This window comes from Thamnophis sirtalis, unplaced genomic scaffold, assembly GCF_051295495.1.
Source record: "Thamnophis sirtalis isolate CommonGarterSnake01/CBP01778 unplaced genomic scaffold, rThaSir2_p1.2 scaffold_4, whole genome shotgun sequence".
Taxonomy (NCBI): domain Eukaryota; kingdom Metazoa; phylum Chordata; class Lepidosauria; order Squamata; family Natricidae; genus Thamnophis; species Thamnophis sirtalis.
This window is the reverse complement of record NW_028261384.1, coordinates 86840345-86855442: the sequence shown is the minus strand read 5'-3', so window position 1 is coordinate 86855442 and position 15098 is coordinate 86840345. Positions and strand designations below refer to the sequence as shown.

General features: G+C 47.7%; 1 protein-coding gene across 2 annotated transcripts in view; it reads right to left on the bottom strand.

The window, feature by feature from the left end:
* MRC2 (mannose receptor C-type 2) overlaps nucleotides 1-15098 on the bottom strand; it is a 98141-nt gene that overhangs the window by 28252 nt on the left and 54791 nt on the right. For both annotated transcript variants that reach the window (XM_087713290.1, XM_087713291.1), the window contains exons 12-13: nucleotides 13463-13680; nucleotides 47-189 (exon numbers count right to left, since the gene is read on the bottom strand). In XM_087713290.1, the coding sequence (XP_087569416.1) occupies nucleotides 47-189; nucleotides 13463-13680 (361 nt within the window). The remainder of the gene's footprint in view (nucleotides 1-46; nucleotides 190-13462; nucleotides 13681-15098) is intronic.

The window sequence follows — 15098 nt, the reverse complement described above, 5'->3', positions numbered from 1 at the left end:
TTCTAATTAGTCACAAAATTACTTAAGTACTTAATTTATTCCTCACCCAAAAATCTTGTTGAGGGTATTGGCTACAAAATGTTCTTCCTCATAATCACTCAAGCTCAAGAGCTGTGCTTTTAATTCCTGACAGAACAAATGTGCTGTGATCCAATTTTTCTTTTCCTGCAGCTTATCATAGCTGAATACCTGTCCAAAAATTAAGGAGAAAGGGTAATTTTACGAATTTATCCCTGTAATTATCGCAGCATGACTGACTCTGGTTTTTGTTAGAAATGTATGACAGGATATGTCTCACACAAATACTGCACTGGAAAATGAAAATCTACCCCGTTAAAATAATGCTCCATTGGAATAATATCTCTTCTCCTCAACAAAGGCAGAATTTGATGAATATGCAAAAGGAGCATCATGTTTTCTCATGACCTAGTTGGCATTTGGGATAGGATGATGTGAATCTCATGTTTTCTATTCTATCTAAAGCCTTCAATATTGATTGGTTTTGGGTTTTTTTCTTACTTAGCCAAAACCATATTTACAGTAATGTGTGATAAGAGATACAAATCTATTCATTATACCCATTACCTTTCTCCTCAGTTCATAGTCATAAAACACGTCAATTTCTCTTTCTTTCATCTCATCTCTTAATTTATTCCCTGGTATCATTTGCTCTTACATTTAAAGTCATAGTCTTCTATATTTATTTTATTTTTATTTATTTTTGGTGTTATTATATACTATTATAATTTGAATGGGTAATTTACAAACAAGGACAGCAATACAGTACATTACAATGACACAAACACCATGCATTAATCTTCCCCCCAAACTTTCTTGAAAAGCACTGTTTGAATTAGGTTCTGGAAGGACACCAGACCAAAAGTGGGAAATGTTCCACAGTGAAAAAGCATTATCTAGAAGTTTTGCCATTTAACCTCCTGTAATGAGGACTCTATGTTGTTTTCTCAGAGAGAATATTCAGGAAGGTACCTAAGAACCAAGCAAAATAGCATTTTGAACTATATTTAGAAACAAGTGGATAACATATGACAGTTTGCAATACAGAATAACAAAGTTAGAGGAGACTTAGGTCTTTTAGTCCAACCCCCTGTTCAGGCAGCAAACCCTGTAGCAATCCAGACAAATGGCTATCCAACCTCTTCTCAAAAATCTCCACCTAATGGAGCACCCACAACCTCTGGAGGCAAGAACAATTAATCCACTGATTAATTGTTCTTATTGTCAGGAAATTTCTCCTTAGTCCTATGTTGGATGGCTCCTTGATAATTTTCCGTTGTTTTCTTGTCCTACCCCCAGGTGCTTTAAATTGGTATCCCTCTTCTCTGTAACAGCCCCTCAAATCTTGAAAGACTGCTATCATGTCACCCCTAGTCCTTCTTTCATTAGAGTAGATTTACCCTGTTCCTGCAACAGTTCATCATACGTTTGTTTCCAGCCCCCTAATCATCTTTGTTGTTCTTTCCTGCATGTTCAACATCTGTTTGTATCATGGTGAACAAAACTGATGCAGTCTTCAAAGTGGAGTCTTTCCAAAGCAGTATAAAGCAGTACTATCAAATGTAATGTCCCTAAATAACAATTCCTGTTTCCAACTATCTAACAAGTTTCCTGCTATATTTTACACTCATTGCAACTTCTAGGTAGGCTTCAAAAAGACATTTTATTACAAATATTTTCACACTATTCTGCAGAGCTAAAGGATCTCTAACTAACAAACCAATATGCTGTTACTGTATCACACTAACTAGGAAATACAATCACATTCAAACTATAGCATTTATGTTGAATTATGAAACTGCTGTATTAAAATCAATTCAAGTTAAAATCATTCTCTTTCTCTTTAATCCTTTGAGTATATGGTGATGCTTATAAGTTTGTTAACTCTTTTGAATGTTCAATATATATTTACATAAATATGACCTAAAATGTGACCAGTTTTCCATACAAGTTTTAAAACTAGATAAAGAGAACTCAGTTAAACAAATGAGTTAAAAACTTTAAATTTATTCATATAGGAGATGATTAGGCTGGGCCTGAGGGTGGAGTAAAATGAATCATCAGTTTGGAAACTCTATGCGCCCATAAGAAACTTAAATCCAGTCCCGTTTGAAATATATTGACTCTTAGCTGGCTTTGACTGCTAGTAGATCAGATTCTTGTGAATAGATAACATGAAATAAACTGTAGTTCTTTTGAACTCTATATATCCTGGTTCCCGATTTCTTGCCTCTGACAGTCCATTTATTGAGGAAAATGATCCAAAGCTACATATCTGCAGGGACAAAAATACCTGAACGATGATTCTCAGGGAGGTGTGGGAGGGGCCACAGCTGAGTATTATCAAGTCCAGATTGGTCCAGAGACTGAGTGGTAATTTCTTCAGCCATGCCTCTCACTCCTTCCCTTGGCTCCCAGTTTTCCTTGAGGTCGCGGCAGTGTAGATAGATCTGAAAGGACACAAGAAGACAACCAGGCCAACCCCAGCCCAGGCTCTATTATTTATGATGCTACGGATCTGAATAGGGTGAGATGTGGCCCCTCTCGCACATCCCTCAGAATCAACGTTCAGGTAAGAACCAACGTTTGTTCTCCAGGGATAGTGCGGGAGGGGCCACAGGTAGGACATACCCAAGCTACAGTTCCCAGGAGGGGTGAAACCTCCTAGTCCATAGTGGCCAGGGTGGTCACGACCTGCTACAACTCTGGGCCCAAGGGACGTCTCAGCGGATGCAAAGGCATCCAGTCGGTAGTGTCAAATAAAAGGTGATGGTGTTGCCCATGTGGCTGCCCTGCATATATCCTCGAAAGAAGCCCTAGTAGACTACGCTGTCATGGTTGTAGCACTCCGGCCGTAATGCTAGTAGGCGGTGTACAACCTGAGGCTTCATAGGCCATAACAATGGCCCTGCAAAATACCAATGCCCGATCGTCGTGGCCATGACCCATGCCCCCATGGTAGATGCCTGGAAAGAAACTAACAATGCCTCTGATCTGCGGATCAGAGGTAAATCTGATGCCAGAGGTGTTCCCTAAAGTAAGTGGATCCCGGGCAAAAATTCAGGAGCACAACCTCCTGAGCTCTATGAAATGGGGTATTCACCTTCGAGATAAAGAAAAGATCTAATGTAAGAACCACTCTATCCTGATGAAACATGCAAAGGTCTCCCCGTGATAACAGAGCTCCCAGTTCCGAGATGCGTCTGGCTGATGTTATGACTTTCAGAAACGCAACCTTGAGCATGAGGTATTGTAAACTGACAGTCTATAGGGGTTCAAAGGGATGTCCTGTGAGAGCCCAGAGGACCAGGGGCAGGTCCCATAGGGAACGCGAGCCGAGGTGGCGCAGTGGTTAAATGCAGCACTGCAGGCTACTGCTAGATCAGCAGTTCAGCGGTTCAAATCTCACCGGCTCAGGGTTGACTCAGCCTTCCATCCTTCCGAGGTGGGTAAAATGAGGACCCAGATTGTTGGGGGCAATATGCTGACTCTCTGTAAACCGCTTAGAGAGGGCTGAAAGCCCTATGAAGCGGTATATAAGTCTACTGCTATTGCTATTGCTATGGACGGTGGGAGGGCAAAGGTTTGCCATTCCTCTAAGGAAGCTTTTAATAACGGGGAGTTGCAACAGTGGAACCTGACCTTCCCCAGCAAGTACAGTGGACAGGGCTGCCACCTGATGTTGGATCGTACTATGGAAGAGCCCCTTTTCTAGTCTGTCCTCCAAGAATTCCAGGACCTGGGGAGTTGAGGCCGTGGCAGCAACCATCCTGTTTGATGTGCACCACCTGACGAACAAAAACCACATGGAGTTATAGATCCTCATAGTCGACGATCTCCTCAATGCCTCGATGGTCGAAATGACCCTTCAGGAGAAGTTGGTGTTCCTCAGGAGGCTCCATTCAAGTGCCAGGCAGTCAAATAGAGCCACGGGGGTTCCGGATGTTGCAAGACCCCCTGGCACAAAGAGACCTCCTCCTGTGGAATCCTCCATGGCAGGGGGGGGGAGACTGACAACAGCACTAAGTCCGCATACCAGTCTCCTGGGCCAGTGCAGCACCAGGAGAATGACCTCTGCCCCCTCTGCCTCTATCTTCTGATTGTTCCTGGAAGGAGGGAAAGGGGAGGAAAGGCATAGAGAAGTCCGCTTGGCCATCGGCTCCAGAGGGCGTCCATTCCTTCTAGTCCCCTCATCAGGAACCTCAAGAAGAACCAAGGCAACTGGGCATTCGCTGGGGTGGCGAAGAGGTCCATCATAGGAGTGACGAAGCACTGACAAATCTGATGAAACAAGCTGGGATGCAATTGCCACTTCCCATGGTCTACTGTGGCCGGCTGAGCCACTTGGCTTGATGGTTGGCCAACCCCGAGATGTGTTCCACCACCACTGACGCCAGGTGTATCGAGCTGCTGTGCCTTGACACAGAGGGCCTTTGAGTGAGTTCCTCCCTGCCAGTTGATGTGTGCCTTTGCAATGATGTTGTCTGTCAGGAGCAGTATGTGTCGGTTTACCAGGGACAACTGAAATTGCGGGAGCGCCAGCCGGTCTGCCTTCAACTTGAGCCAGTTTATATTGTGGCACAGATTGGCTACATTCCAATGACCTTGTGCCAGCTGTGATCCCATCAGCACCCCCCAGCTGAAGAAGCTGTCATCACGGTGAACCTTGTTGGCTCCCTGAACTCCGATCCCCAGGAGAGCACTGGGGAGAGCCACCAGTGCAGCAACAGCCATACCTGAGCATGATAGAGATGTTGGAGTTGTTCATGAGCCAACGTTGGTAGGGGATGAGAGCCCACTGCAATGTCCTGGTGTGTAGGTGTGCCCAAGGCACAATCCCTATGCATGAGATCATTTTGCCCAAGAGGCGGGAAGGGTCTATAATGGGAATAGCTCATCTGAGGCGAATCTGTCAGATCAGGTTTTGAAAGCTGGACTGACAGTCGGGAGACAGAAGAACTACCCCTGCCCTGGAGTCTATAATTGCTTTCAGGCGTAGAAGCCTTGTTGTTGTCGACAGATGATTTTTTGGAAAATTCACGGAGAACCCCAGGTCCTGCAATGTCTAGATGGTGATTGGGCCTGGACCAGGATGTTGTCCAAGTAGCACTGGAGCCTCACTGGGATGGAGCGCAGGTAAGCCACCAAAGCTGCTAGAACCTTCGTGAATGTCCTCGGGGCTGAGGCCAACCCGAATGGGAGGGCCTGATATTGGCAATGGGACCCGCTTGGGAAAACCTGAAGTATTTGTGGTATGATGGTAAGATTAGGATATGCAGATCTCTGTGAGATCTATGGATGCTAGGTGATCCCCCCCCCTCGTTGATTCCCTGCAAAATGGATCTTAGGGAGGACATTTTGAAGCGTCTGTAAACCAGGTAAGCATTCAGGAGCTTTAGATCTAAGATCATTCTCCAACCCCGCCCCCTGAACTCTTCGGAATAACAAAGAAGTTGGAGTAAAACCCCAACCCATGTTCTCCCAGTGGAATCGGTTTGATCGCCTTAATTTCTAACAGATGGCGAATAACTAGCTTCATGAGTTGACACTTTACTGGGTTCTTCGACATTCGAAAGGTTCTGAAGTAGTTCAGAGGGGAGGAGAGGAATTCCAAACTGAGTCCTTCCCTCACTGTGCTGATGACCCAAGCATCAGATGTGATTAGTCCCCATTGCTCTGCAAAGTGAGCCAGGCGGCTACCTATAGGAAGGCTCAGGTTTGAGTCACTTCCCCTTGTGGAAGGGGCAACACCCCCCCTCTCAAAAGGATCATTTGGACTGGTGCTGGAACCTGCCTCTGTCCTGAAAGAATGGTGTGGGATTCTGTCTGTCTGACCTGCCTGGAAAATATCTCTGCTGATGGTAATCCGAGTCTGTGGACAGGAAATTGGACCTGTGGCTGCAAGGCACTGGGCACAACTCAGGGCACTTTTGAGTAGTGGGCAGGACCTTTTTCTTATCCTTATTTTTGACAAGAATCAGCTCTAACAAATCCCCAAATAAAGATCCCCCTGCATACGGCGCTGACACCAGTTGCCACTTAGATTTATTATCAGCTTGCCAGTTCCATAACTTGAGGTCACAGAAGTGGAAAGAGCCCTAGATGCATACTTGATGGAGTCCAGGATCGCATTAGTGGAGAACCGAGTCTCTGCCATTATCTTGGTAAGATCCTGAATCAAATGATCATCGCATGGGGGGATACGCTGCTGCAGTTAACGCAACCGCAGCAGATTGGTGCGGTTAAAGAAAGAGGCCACCGCTGCCTTAATGGCCCAGGCCAAAGGCTGAAAATTCTTACTCAGGGTAAGCTCGGCTCTCTTGTCCTCAGTCTTGAGCTTATCAGCCACGTCCCAGAAACTATGGCTGAGGAAGTTGCTAAAGCTGCAACTGGGGCATCTATTGTGGGAACCTAGAGTGCCTGTGAGAACCCCTGCTCCATGTTATAAAACCAGCGGTCGTTGCCAGCCAGATTAGATAGGGTCCCTGGTCTGGCCCACTGCTTCTTAACAATTTCCAAAAACAGCAGTGGGGCCGGAACCTCCTTATCTGTGGAGCTATTGGCGAACATGGCCTGATTAGGATCCGGGGCCATGGCAGTAGCCGGAGCGGAGGTTCCTGGGCCTAATTTGGTGGTAGCATGGTGTCTTGTGCAAAAGAGGCTTGAATAGGGAGGGAGTGAATAGCCCCCAAAAGGCTGGAGGGTCTGGGGGTAAGGTCTTCTCGTCTTCTGATAGTTCCATCTATTGTTGGGACTCCTCCCCCATAATAGACCCATCGCTGGCTAGCGATGAAGAGATTGGTCTCTGCTCCTCACGTGGCAAGGCCCTCCTTTGTGACTGGGCATGTTTGGACTCTGAGCCCCATGACCCTGGGTAGACCCCTTCTGTTGAACCAACCCAGTGGCAATACCCTGAGAAATGGCTGTGGCTATAACCTGCGCAAGCTCACAGGTAAATGATCCACAGCCTCAGGATCCAGCTAGGGGTCAACCTCATCCTGTGGCACATCTTCATCCTGTGGCTCAGGCTCCTGAGGAGCCAGAATGGGCCTGGGATGAAGGTAGTCTTTTGAAGTCCCCTCTAGGAGATCACCCATAACATCCCTAACTGCCCTTGGGGACAGGGATGGAGAAGGGGAAATATCCTGCCTGGAGCCCCTCTGAACTCTAGCTGGGGATAAAGGGGGAGGGGGCCTAAAGCAGTGAGCTGGAGACATGGATCTATGGAGAGGGCTCAGCCTTTCATCCTGAACCTCCCTCTGCTTCTCCGCCTGGGCCACCCTCTTCTCAATAGCCTACTGGCGCCACTGCTCATCCCTAATGGTGGCCCAGGATGGTCACTGAGCAGCTGAAGGCTTGGCAGCCTGCACTCTGGTATGTGGCCTTGAGGACTCCTCCTCCGCCCCCCGGTCTTGGCTAGCGGCTGAAGGCCATGGCTCAGGCTTGTTTCTGGCGGCTGCCATCTTAAAACACATGTGGCTTACTCAGTGACACTGCTTCTAGCTGCCCCACTGCAATGCGCCGCTCTGATAACCTGCTTGGTGTCACAGTCGCAAGGAGTCCACCATCTTCCGGAGCAAATTCCGAGCTGCTCCACTGTCTGCTTGTCACACGGCTGATCTTGCAGCACCTCAAAATGGCTGCTGCCGTGTGTTTGCCTGATGGCCACTGCTTCTCCACTCCTGGAAGGATTAGAAGCTGGCGTTTCCCGTCAAATGGATCACGGCCGGCCCTGGGGATACTAACCCCAGCAGAGCTGCTGTGTCCGAGGCCTGGCATTCCCTGCAACAGGAACCAAAGACGCCACATGACAGGGAAACCGGCAATGGCAGCCAAACCAGCTCCTGATTACCCCAACAGGTGGCAATGAAGAACGGCCTCGATAATCCCAGCAGCTAGTCAAATTAGAATTTAGAGTTTCCAATCATTCAATTTAAAAGTATTCCTCAATTTTAAGGAACCAAGGAAATCTAATTTCCTTCTGACCAGACTAAGAGGAAACTGGGGGCTAAGGGAAGGAGTGAGAGGTGTGGCTGAAGAAATTACCACTCAGTCTCCGGACGAATCAGGACTTGATAATACCTACCTGTGGTCCTTTCTGCACTATCCCTGGAGAACCTCCAGAATGTATCAGTTCCTTTGAAGGAGGTTAGAGCCATGTTTTTCAACCAATGGGATGATAATCAGATGTTAGTGTTTGTGAGACCACAATCAGAAGAACACTTGGCATACCAGGGTTAAAAGGAGAAAGTCGCTACTCTCCAAAAAGAATATTGATTGTCATTTAGTTTACAAAAGACCACATGGATAAGCCAGAAGGCTTCTGGAAGAATGTCCTGTGAATAGATGAGATCAAAAAAGAACTTTTTGCCTTGAATGAAAAGCTTTATGTTTGGCAAAAGGAAAAGCATAAGAAAGATGAAAGAAGATCTGTGAAAGATGGTGATTGCAGCATCATAGTTTGGGGCCACTTTGTTGCCTCTGGACCGGGATAATAATTGCCATAATTGATAGAACTATGAATTCTGAATTATACCAGATAATTTTGTAGAAAAAAAAACACCAGAATATATGTATATAAACTGAAGCTGAAGCTGAATATACCAGAATATATGTATATAAACCAGAATATATGTATATAAACTGAAGTTCCAAAGAAAGTGGATCATGTAGTAAAACAACAACGCAAAACACAAATTATACAACCAAAGAATGATTAAAACACAAGAAAATGAATCTGTGGATTACCGTATTTTCACCCATATAACCCGCGGGTTATATGCGTTTTTTACATGCACAGCGCCCTCCTGCGGGGTATAAAAGTGGGCGGGGTATACGTAAAATATTTTACACAGATTAACTACCGGTAAAGGGAGAGCTTAGGACCACCACTTTCCTCGGGGCAGTGGGCTGGCTCGGCGGCTCGGGCTCCTTTTCTCCCTTTTCTCCCTGCTTGGGTTTCGGGACGCCTTCGTGAAAACCCCACCCCTGGCTATGGGCGAAGCGACCAGGAAGAAGCAGGAGGTGAGAGGAAGCCTGGATTCTGCAGCTCCTCGCCTTCTCTGGGCTTGGAAGTCCGGCAGAAAGGGAAGGGGAGGAGGCGGCGGCGCGGCTGTGGCTCCGTTTTCACACACACAGACACCCCTCCCTTCTTCTGCTTTGCTCTGTGAAAGGGCTTCACTGCCGAAGCATTTTGGTTTAAAAAAAAAAACACAGCTGAGATCGGTGTAGGCTAAAGAAACGGAGGAAATAGCCTGCGCAAGCTGGGGGAGAATTGGAGAAACGGAGAAGAGAAACAGCTGAGATCGGGGGGGCTAAAGAAACGGAGAAAATAGCCTGCGCAAGCTGGGGGAGAATTGGAGAAACGGAGAAGAGAAACAGCTGAGATCGGGGGGGCTAAAGAAACGGAGGAAATAGCCTGCGCAAGCTGGGGGACAGTTGGAGAAACGGAGAAGAGAAACAGCTGAGATCGGGGGCGCTAAAGAAACGGAGGAAATAGCCTGCGCAAGCTGGGGGAGAATTGGAGGAACGGAGAAGAGAAACAGCTGAGATCGGGGGCGCTAAAGAAACGGAGGAAATAGCCTGCGCAAGCTGGGGGAGAATTGGAGAAACGGAGAAGAGAAACAGCTGAGATCGGGGGGGCTAAAGAAACGGAGGAAATAGCCTGCGCAAGCTGGGGGACAGTTGGAGAAACGGAGAAGAGAAACAGCTGAGATCGGGGGCGCTAAAGAAACGGAGGAAATAGCCTGCGCAAGCTGGGGGAGAATTGGAGGAACGGAGAAGAGAAACAGCTGAGATCGGGGGCGCTAAAGAAACGGAGGAAATAGCCTGCGCAAGCTGGGGGAGAATTGGAGAAACGGAGAAGAGAAACAGCTGAGATCGGGGGGGCTAAAGAAACGGAGGAAATAGCCTGCGCAAGCTGGGGGACAGTTGGAGAAACGGAGAAGAGAAACAGCTGAGATCGGGGGCGCTAAAGAAACGGAGGAAATAGCCTGCGCAAGCTGGGGGAGAGTTGGAGAAACGGAGAAGAGAAACAGCTGAGATCGGGGGTGCTAAAGAAACGGAGGAAATAGCCTGCGCAAGCTGGGGGAGAATTGGAGAAACGGAGAAGAGAAACAGCTGAGATCGGGGGCGCTAAAGAAACGGAGGAAATAGCCTGCGCAAGCTGGGGGAGAATTGGAGAAACGGAGAAGAGAAACAGCTATCCTTTATCGTAGAGAGAAGAAAAACCAACCAACCCCCCAACTTCTCCCTTCGTTTTCATTCCTTGCCCTTTCCAATTGTCAAGCTTTTTGCCTCATTCTTCCTACTTCCCACGGAGAAGTAAAACTCCTTAACCGGGGTAGGCTTTTAAGGCACCTCCACCCTCTTCAACTCCTCGCCCCCTCCCTCATACACACATAAAGTGTCCCGCTTTGCCTTCCTTCCCCCCCCCCGCCCCCAAACGTGTCTGCTGCTTCAGCTTCACATGCCTCAACTCTGTTCCAGCTGCATAATTTTGGTTTAGGACCCAGGGCTGCTGCTGCTTCTTTTTTTTTTAAGGAGAGGTGATATGTGTGTGTGTGTGTGTCTCCTTTATCGTAGGAAACGTTTCTGAGGTTTATGGAGCTTAAAGGTTCAAGTGCTTTTTGCCTCATTCTTCCTACTTCCCACGGAGAAGTAGGAAGAATGACTTGACTTCCGCAGGACTTCTTCTCGTTCAAACACACACAAACACACAAGCACGCGCGCACACACACACACAAAACACAGAGGCGGGGACGCGGGTCGAGTGCCTCAAGATATCCCACCTAGCAGCCTTTTCAGGGGAGGGAGTGGGGGGGATCGGGATGGGAAATACCAAGTGGGACCTATTACTTCTACGTATCTCTAATTAGGCTGGCTTTGAAGACCAATTCAGCCTGTCTGAAAGGCTCTGAAGACAACCGGGGTAGGCTTTTAAGGCACCTCCACCCTCTTCAACTCCTCCCCCCCTCCCTCATACACACATAAAGTGTCCCGCTTTGCCTCCCTTCCCCCCCCCGCCCCCAAACGTGTCTGCTGCTTTAGCTTCACATGCCTCAACTCTGTTCCAGCTGCATAATTTTGGTTTAGGACCCAGGGCTGCTTCTTCTTCTTTTTTTTTTTAAGGAGAGGTGATATGTGTGTGTGTGTGTGTCTCCTTTATCGTAGGAAACGTTTCTGAGGTTTATGGAGCTTAAAGGTTCAAGTGCTTTTTGCCTCATTCTTCCTACTTCCCACGGAGAAGTAGGAAGAATGACTTGACTTCCGCAGGACGTTCAAACACACACAAACACACAAGCACGCGCGCACACACACACACAAAACACAGGAGAGGGGGAAATGTGTAAAGGGCCCTGATGGGGAGGAGGGGGAAAGGTCCAGCATATAATTTTTCCCTTTTGAGCTCCCAACCTGAGCAGTTAAGGAGTTTTACTTCTCCGTGGGAAGTAGGAAGAATGAGGCAAAAAGCTTGACAATTGGAAAGGGCAAGGAATGAAAACGAAGGGAGAAGTTGGGGGGTTGGTTGGTTTTTCTTCTCCCTACGATAAAGTCAGCTGTTTCTCTTCTCCGTTTCTCCAATTCTCCCCCAGCTTGCGCAGGCTATTTCCTCCGTTTCTTTAGCCCCCCCGATCTCAGCTGTTTCTCTTCTCCGTTTCTCCAATTCTCCCCCAGCTTGCGCAGGCTATTTCCTCCGTTTCTTTAGCCCCCCCCGATCTCAGCTGTTTCTCTTCTCCGTTTCTCCAATTCTCCCCCAGCTTGCGCAGGCTATTTCCTCCGTTTCTTTAGCGCCCCCCCCATCTCAGCTGTTTCTCTTCTCCGTTCCTCCAATTCTCCCCCAGCTTGCGCAGGCTATTTCCTCCGTTTCTTTAGCGCCCCCCCCGATCTCAGCTGTTTCTCTTCTCCGTTCCTCCAATTCTCCCCCAGCTTGCGCAGGCTATTTCCTCCGTTTCTTTAGCGCCCCCCCCGATCTCAGCTGTTTCTCTTCTCCGTTCCTCCAATTCTCCCCCAGCTTGCGCAGGCTATTTCCTCCGTTTCTTTAGCGCCCCCGATCTCAGCTGTTTCTCTTCTCCGTTTCTCCAATTCTCCCCCAGCTTGCGCAGGCTATTTCCTCCGTTTCTTTAGCGCCCCCCCCCCCGATCTCAGCTGTTTCTCTTCTCCGTTTCTCCAATTCTCCCCCAGCTTGCGCAGGCTATTTCCTCCGTTTCTTTAGCCCCCCCGATCTCAGCTGTTTCTCTTCTCCGTTTCTCCAATTCTCCCCCAGCTTGCGCAGGCTATTTCCTCCGTTTCTTTAGCCCCCCCCCGATCTCAGCTGTTTCTCTTCTCCGTTTCTCCAATTCTCCCCCAGCTTGCGCAGGCTATTTCCTCCGTTTCTTTAGCCCCCCCGATCTCAGCTGTTTCTCTTCTCCGTTTCTCCAATTCTCCCCCAGCTTGCGCAGGCTATTTCCTCCGTTTCTTTAGCGCCCCCGATCTCAGCTGTTTCTCTTCTCCGTTTCTCCAACTCTCCCCCAGCTTGCGCAGGCTATTTCCTCCGTTTCTTTAGCGCCCCCCCCATCTCAGCTGTTTCTCTTCTCCGTTCCTCCAATTCTCCCCCAGCTTGCGCAGGCTATTTCCTCCGTTTCTTTAGCGCCCCCCCCCCGATCTCAGCTGTTTCTCTTCTCCGTTCCTCCAATTCTCCCCCAGCTTGCGCAGGCTATTTCCTCCGTTTCTTTAGCGCCCCCCCCCCCCGATCTCCGCTGTTTCTCTTCTCCGTTCCTCCAATTCTCCCCCAGCTTGCGCAGGCTATTTCCTCCGTTTCTTTAGCGCCCCCGATCTCAGCTGTTTCTCTTCTCCGTTTCTCCAATTCTCCCCCAGCTTGCGCAGGCTATTTCCTCCGTTTCTTTAGCGCCCCCCCCCCCGATCTCAGCTGTTTCTCTTCTCCGTTTCTCCAATTCTCCCCCAGCTTGCGCAGGCTATTTCCTCCGTTTCTTTAGCGCCCCCGATCTCAGCTGTTTCTCTTCTCCGTTTCTCCAACTCTCCCCCAGCTTGCGCAGGCTATTTCCTCCGTTTCTTTAGCCCCCACCGATCTCAGCTGTTTCCCTTCTCCCTTACTCATCGCGGGTTATATGCGTGGGCGGGGTATACGGAAAATATTTTACACGATCCCGAAAACCTGCGGGTTATTCGCGTGGGCGGGTTATTTGCGTGGGCGGGTTATATGGGTGAAAATACGGTAGCTAAATCAAAGTCCTAACCTTAATCCTAAAAATAATTTTCCTCAATAAATAAGAAGTCTAATATTTTGACTCACTTTGTTTAATTTAGTTCTCTAAATTAGAGAATCTTGTGTAGAGAACAGATGTTTTAGTTCATATTTATGCAGGAATATTGAACATTCAAACTTTTAAGCATCACTGCAAATCACTAAAGGCACTAAAGCTGCCTTCCTTTACTCAGGACTTACTTTATAGCAATATCTCAGCTTGGAGGTGGTGGTCCAACCTGAAGGACAAGTACCAGTGAGGCTGGGTGTAGGATGTGGTGAAGGGAGTTCAGGATTTACTGGTGTCCCCAGATTCTGCCTGCAGATATACTTGGCCTTGAATGTAGTGCAGTTCTTTACTTCCCACAGGCCCATGGCACTTCCTGTGGCCAAAGCAACACAGCCACCTTTGTTATAACCTAATGTTCATAAGAAAGAGGAAATACACAAGAGAAAAGGTTTAAGCTTATATTTTCTTTCTGACTCACAATACCACAAGATTGCTACCAATACAAAATCTGACCTTTCTCCTTCCTTGAATCATAAAATGCCATTCCGATCTTCTCAGATGTGTATTCAAGCTGAAATGTTATTGTCATATTGATTGCAAACTTTTTATAGAAAGATGTCTAAAGACTGTAGTTAGTATCATACATCTAATGAATGTTATATATGGCGATACTTTGTTGGAAACACACAAATACCTGACACTTGTATATATAAAAACAGATTAAAGTTACAAAAACTAAAGCAAACTTTAAAAAAAGGGTTTGGAAGAAGAGGTGCCATCTCTGTTAGTACACCCACTACCTCCAATCAATAGCTTCTCCTTCAGGACCCCATATCAGCCAACATAGCCATATTTTAAGGCTTTTTCTGAAGGCAAAAAAAGAGGGTGGATCTTACTTTTGTGGCAAGATGTTCCAAAGAGTGGGAACCATGGCAGAAAAGGCTCCTTTCCTGGATTCCAACAGTCAAAATTCCTTAGCTGATTGGATCTGCAGTAGGGCCTTTCTGTCAACATGAGCAGAGCAAGCCAATCCCATTGGGGAAAGATAGTTCTGCAGATATCCTGGATTCACGCCATAAAGGACTTTAAAGGTGATACCTTGAATTGCACCCAGAAGCGGATAGGCAGCCAGTGGAGTTTGCATAACTGTGGTGTTAGCTGTGTCCCCTTAGGGGCCTCCAAAACTGTCTGTGCTGATCCATCCTAAACCAACTGTAGCTTCCAAGTAGACTTCAAGAGCAGCCCCATGTACAGCGCACTGCAGCAATCCAGATGGGAGATGACCAGGGCAAGAGTGATTGAATAGTGTCTCATAATGCAGAAAAGGGCATAACTGGCACATGACACAAAGTTGTGGGAAGGCTCTCCTATCCAGAAGTGCTATCTGCTCTTTGAGCAGGAGATATGGGCCTAGGAGAACCCCCAAGTTGCATACCAAGTCTACCTAGGGTAGTGCCACCCTACCCAGAACTAAAGATGATAAAGTTCTGGGTCCCAATACTTTGCATACTCCCCAGCCACTCTGTCTTACAGAAGGTTCAGTTGAAGCCTGTTGTCCCTCACAAGGCTTCCACAGCCTCCAGGCACCACAAAAGGACAGCCACGCCATCCCTTGTGTCACCAGGGATGGAAATATAAAGCTCAGTATTATCAGCATACTGATGATATCTCAACCTGTGGTGTTGGATTATCTCACCCAGCAGTTAAAAAGGAGAGAGTACCAAATCCTGTGGCACCACACAAAAGAACGGCCGAAGGCTTGATCTCCTGCCCCCATTAGCATCTATTGGAACCAGCAACAGAGAAAAGAACTAAACCAGTGCAACA